This window comes from Barbus barbus (assembly GCF_936440315.1).
Source record: "Barbus barbus genome assembly, chromosome: 28".
Classification (NCBI taxonomy): domain Eukaryota; kingdom Metazoa; phylum Chordata; class Actinopteri; order Cypriniformes; family Cyprinidae; genus Barbus; species Barbus barbus.
The window spans coordinates 9,435,479-9,441,581 of record NC_136756.1 but is presented as its reverse complement, the minus strand read 5'-3'; the positions used below and the strand labels follow the sequence as shown (position 1 = coordinate 9,441,581).

At 35.2% G+C, this 6,103-nt stretch overlaps 1 protein-coding gene across 2 annotated transcripts in view; it reads right to left on the bottom strand.

The window, feature by feature from the left end:
* Positions 1–6,103, bottom strand: part of LOC306848767 (proprotein convertase subtilisin/kexin type 5-like) — a 40,405-nt gene that overhangs the window by 2,248 nt on the left and 32,054 nt on the right. For both annotated transcript variants that reach the window (XM_079383527.1, XM_079383528.1), the window contains exons 16-20: positions 4,596–4,789; positions 4,425–4,509; positions 2,735–2,838; positions 1,527–1,665; positions 1,322–1,437 (exon numbers count right to left, since the gene is read on the bottom strand). In XM_079383527.1, the coding sequence (XP_079239653.1) occupies positions 1,322–1,437; positions 1,527–1,665; positions 2,735–2,838; positions 4,425–4,509; positions 4,596–4,789 (638 nt within the window). The remainder of the gene's footprint in view (positions 1–1,321; positions 1,438–1,526; positions 1,666–2,734; positions 2,839–4,424; positions 4,510–4,595; positions 4,790–6,103) is intronic.

Below are 6,103 nucleotides of genomic sequence, written 5' to 3'. Positions count from 1 at the left end.
TTGGTCGACGGAGGAGGATATCCAGGTGTGATTGAAATCCAGGATAAAAAGATTTGAAGGAAAGATCATCGGAAAGAAAAGGAGAACAAACATTTAGAAAGTGATCAAAAAAAAACATTTTTACAGTGTCACAGGTTGACAGAGTAACTTTGTTTTCATTTGCTAGACAAATCAGACATTGCCCTCCACTGTAAAAATGTAGTCCATATTGAACTCAAGGTTCCCCAAATTCACAAGGTTTCTTTGAGAATAAATTGGCCTGAAATATTTGGGTACATTTCACCTCAAAATCAGAAGGAAAGTTTTCAAAAATTATATTTTGCATAATATTTTCTGTGTTTATTGCACAATAGTTTTATTTATTTTATATTGCAAAGAATTTGTACACCATGGTGGTACTCTTTGCACTGCCTTTTTAAAATATATACATTTAAAAAAAAAAAAAATTCTCCTGAAAGAAATTAATACTTAATAAAAAAAATTATCAAGGATGCATTAAACTGATCAAACACAACAGTAAAGACTTTTATATTATTCCCAAATTCTATTTCAAATAAATGCTTCTGAAAGTTCTATTCATTAAAGTATGCTGAAAAAACATCACAATTACCATAAAAATATTAGGTAGCCCATTTTTTAAGTTTGTTACCGCCACATTAAAAATAAAAAATAAATAAATAAAAAATAAAATCAAATAAAAAAGGTTATTGGTAATTATGTAAATTACGTAAAAAAATAAATAAATTGAGAAGTACTCTGAATTGCGAGAAAAAAAAAAGCTGAATTATTATTATCATTTTAAATGTGCTTCCATAGTTTGCAACATTGATAATAATAAGGATAATATAACACCGAAGACTGGAATAATGGCTGCTGAAAATTGAGCTTTGCATCTCAGGAATAAATTTACATTTCAAAATATATTCAAATAATAAACAGTTCTTTTAAATTGTAATTATGTTTTAAAATATTAATGTTACTGTATTTTTGATCAAATAAATGCAGCCTTGGTGGGCTTTAAGTAAACCAATCAAGTAAAACATTGATATGCAACACAGAATAAGAATTTGGGGTTAAATGTGCTTGCTTATGGGAAAAAAAAAGATATTTGCAAAATATAATTTTCTTGTTGTTTTGGGATGAAATGTAATCTGGACACACCTTTCCAACATCAGAAAAACAAAATAAACAGACCATGATTCAACCCCAAGCAAAAACGAAATATTTGGTTTTAAAAGATTCAGATCAGAAACTGGAGGAAAGAAAACACAAAATGAAGGAGCTAACCAAAAGCTAGCATGGATGAATCTACAGTACTCACCATCTTTGCAGATGGTGCTGACGACACACACGCCGTTTTCCAGGTTATAGCCGCTCACACAGGTGCTGCAGTTCCTCTCCCCCGGACCTACGCAGGCGTAGCAGGTAGGATCACACCTGCAGGCACAATCACAGCCGTGATGCATTGTTACCGCTTTAAATGTAAATGCTTTCTCAGATGTCACGTTTAGCAGTGAAATACTGACTTTTGACAGGACTTCTGGACATCTCCGTTGTCTGTTGTTTGTTCTGCCAAGTAATATCCCACACTGCAGCTGGAGACGCAGCGCCAATCCTCAAAGTAATAGCCCGGAGCGCACTCATTACACGCTTCCATGCCAGTTCCTGAGCACAGGGAACACCATCATGTTCCCAAAAAGCCAGGCCACAAATAATTTGGAATACACTTTGGAATGTACACACAGAGACATTCTTCCTGAAAGGGTTTCCTCTGAGAATGCTTGGAGAATTTGCACCATTATTTATGACTTAAAGCAGGCGGTAATTTGCGCTGCTCTTGGTAGATTGCGCTGGTCATTATGGAAAAGATCTGGCTGTGTCTGTGTCTAATGTGTGCATTGTTAGTAAATCACACGCAGAATTTTCCCCTCCCATTGGTGGTTTTATGGAATTGCGATCCAATGCTAATTTGCCCTGTTTAGTAAATCTGGCCCTAAGTTATAGTTATGAGATAAACTATTATGTCACTGTCAAAAATATCTTAATTTAGACTTTTTATCTCAATGACAGTATATACATTTATTTTTTGTTTACAGTATATAAATTTAAAAGTTTCATAATTATCTCATAATTTGGACATTTAATCTCAGAATTATAACTCAGTATCTCATCATTTTGAATTTCTGTATCATATTGTGACTTAAATTACCAAAGCATGACCTTTTTTTCTTGTGAAAAATGTGCTTCCTTTACAATAAAGATTTAAAATCGGTGGTTAAAATCTGGGGCAGAATCTGAGCTAGCAACAGTAATTGTGCTGGATAAACTATATTCAGAAGCAAAGCACTGGTTGTTCTGCAAAGCCTTAGTAATTAGCTGCCATTTCTGGACACTGGAGAGAACAGTGCTGATGTAATAGTCTCAGAAGGCACTTCACAGTCTTGCTAAGTCTAGAACTTCAAAATGACATATTACTGTGCATCTTTTTTGAGCCCAGGATGATTATATCCTCTTTTCATTTATGGATGCAAATTGCTAACTAAAAGGTGCGTATATGCATTACCCCCCAAAAAAAAAAAAAGAATAGCCAATCAGTATTCTCTCCAAAAGAATATAGAAAAAGACTACTTGAAGTTATATTTTATAAATGGCTTTTAAGCAAAAGATCATAATCAAAGCCTACTGCAAACCTAAATGGAAAATAAAGTACCATAAAAACAGGTAAAGTGTTTACCTGCACAGGTGGCACAAGTCGAGTGGCACTTTTCACATGCTCGTCGGTGCCCATTATAATAGGTGCCAGGTTCACAGCTCAGCTGACACTTATTCCCCTGTAGACTAGCAGAAAGACAGACAGAAGCAAAGAAAGTGGGAGAGACAGAATGGAAGAGGGAATTACTCACAGGGGTTCAATGCTGAGACACAAGACACAAAGTTATTTCTTACACATTTATGCTTCACGTCACGGTTTAAAAACTGTGAGATGAGCCTCCATAGGGGGCGCCAGAGCATATCAGGGGAACAGAATAGTGAATTTACAAAGTAAAAACTTATGAAAATGAGTACTATGAGCAAAATAATAATAATGATGACAGCAGGTGGAGCTAAAAAAACTAAATATGTAGGCATTGGCTCTCATCCAGGGGCCCGGGACTCACTAGGGGCCTCAGCAAACTTCCAAGAGGGCCACAAAATTACTTAAAATGATTTAAAGTAAGACAAAACAAGCAATAAAATAAGCTAAAACCTTAACAAAAATCAAGACTGTAAACTGGCTTTATATTTGTGATTTCGTCTACAACTGCCATTTCAGGAACCAAGATTCCTGAGGTCTTGGAAAACCTTGATATATGAGGACATTTGAAAAGTTTGATAAATACATTTCTAAAATAAAAAGCATTTTTATCATTTTTGTCAAGCTCAAAAAATATTTTATTATATTTTGGGAAGAAACTGCTGTTTGTGAGTAAATAATAATAATAATAATAAAAAACCTTTAAATCACAAATGATTGGAACAATCATGCAAATTAAATGGTGTCAAAATGTAAACACTGAAGAAAATTCAGTTATCATTTTATTGAATTATTTTTAAAAATCCCTTATTAGGGAATTTCCATGTGGCTTAGAATTTTATCCATTTTTGTTTTTTATTAATTATACTAAATGAACATATTCAATTGCCAGTTTCAACATTTCAAAATTGCTAAACTAACACCTATAATATGTGAGGAAATACCAAAATAGTTGGTGTTCAGCTGATTTTAATCACAATTTTTATAAAATGGTGCTATTTTTTTTTCCCCCGGAGGAAAGGGCTACCATCTAAACTCATGCAGTAGACTAATAAAGTTTCCCCAAGACAGCAAAGAATGATATGAATAATTACAAAGACTCTAATTGCAACCTTAAACAGAGAGAAACTGCGGGCAGAAAAATGCATCTCATCTGCGCTCTAGCCTTGCCATCCTGCTTCGTACCTTCCATAGTCTAAACAAGTCTAAAAAGATCAACAACGAAAGATTAAAGTCCAAATGAGTGGGTGAAAAACCTTTACGTATATTCAGAGAAAATTTCAAAACCATTCACAGAACAGCTGCTGCGCATTACGCCAGATTTTGTGCCATGACCTGTTTTTCTTTTCTCTCTGTTTTTTCCACCTCTTTATCGAACGTCAGAGGAGTAGGAAAAGCCCAAGCAAAATCGCTCACTAGAGACAGTATTTCAACATACATCTGAACCCAAGAGCTCCACCGTGTGTAACAGGATGTTTCCAGTGATAATTCAGTGTTTAGCCAGTGTGGCTTTATTTTGACAGCTCAGCGTAGACCGTAGGAAAGTATCAGCATGTTTAGTCCAAGATTCTGACTGTATTTCACATACTGGCCCAAAAAAAACATGTAAGAGGTGGATGGGCTGAATTACCTGAGGCCGGTCTGGCATTCTTTGCAGATGTTCGCAGACGTGCATTTCTTGCAATTCTCGCTGCATTTCTGGCACGTGGCGGAGTCTGCGAGAGAACAGCCACATGAGGTCTCAAATTCAACAGCCAATCAGTATGTGGGGTTTTCTGGAGCGAGATGAAGTGTGACTTGCCCAGGTCCAGGTAGAAGCCGTCAGGACAGGAGCTGACGCAGTTGTTTCCTCCCTCTATGAGGTACAGACCCGGGCGGCAGGATGAGCACTGATCGCTGCGGCTGCCCATGCAAGACTCGCAGAGCGGAGAGCACTTCTTACAGCGCTTCTTATCGTCCCGGAAAAAGCTAGTCGGACACTCAGGTACACACATCCTGAGAGACAGACGAACGGAGATGGAAAGAGAAACGGAGAGAGACAGACACAGACACGAAGAGCCACATGAGACCAGAAAAATCAACATCTGGCAGCCGTGCGGAAAGACTTTCACCAGGAAACAAAGGCAAAAGTCAGGGTCTGAGAAAGCCATCAGCTCCAGATGTGAGCGTGGCTTGTGTAACTTGGGATGCTGGAGAACACAAAATTTATAAAATGTAATCATGACACGTGCACACAGACACACAGAGAGTGACTGGATAGATGTGAGATGTTAGCAGGGGCACGCAGACACACAGCTGTTGTCAGCATGTGCTTTGGTGTTTTTATAGGAGTTAATTAATCTTTTGACTCCAAGCCCAATTATTTTCAATAATAAAAAAATAATAGTACTTTCAGTAATACAACCTTTCTATAAATGCATTAAAAACTTTCTCAGTTCTTTAGTAGCTCTAATTATGTTACGCAATACACACGCTTCATTTTGAGGTCACTCTGTAGGGAGGTTTTTTCCAATAATGACTGACTGGCTGTATGTTAGCCAGTTCATTATAAGGTTACATACCAGACAAATGAATACATGGATATTTAATACTGGTTTGAGTTTCACACCAAAGTTATGTGGGTCAGTAACAAATGTACCAAGCTCTTAGAAAAGTACTTGTTTTCATGCTGCTCTCATACACTACTGTTCAAAGTTTGGGGTCAGTCAGATTCTATTTTCTCATTTACTTCATCAAAAAATAAAAGGAAACAGTAAAAACAGTATATTCTAAAATATTATTACAATTTAAAGTAACTGTTTTCTATTATAATATATTTTAAAATGTAATTTATGTGATGCAAAGCTGAATTTTCAGCATCATTACTCCAGTCTTCAGTGTCACATGATCCTTCAGAAATCAAGATGATTTGATTTCTTATGATCATCAATGTTGAAAGCAGTTGTGCTGCTTTATATTTTCGTGGAAACGGTGATACAATTCAATATCACCATTCAAAAAGAAAAAAAAGCATTTCTTTGAAAAATAAATCTTTTGTAACATTTTAAATCTTATAAACATTATAAATGTCACTTATAAAGAATTTAATGCATCTTTGCTAAATAAAAGTATTATTGTAATATAAAAATTGTACCACCCCCAAACATTTTAAAAGTAGTTTATATTTTTTTAAAAATACAATATAAAGTTCATATTTAATGACTAAAAATGTCTTAACACATCTTATAATGTAAATAAATATTGATTAAATATATGTTCCAGGTTAAGAATATTAAGCATACAACATTTTTTTATATTTTTTTTACAAAT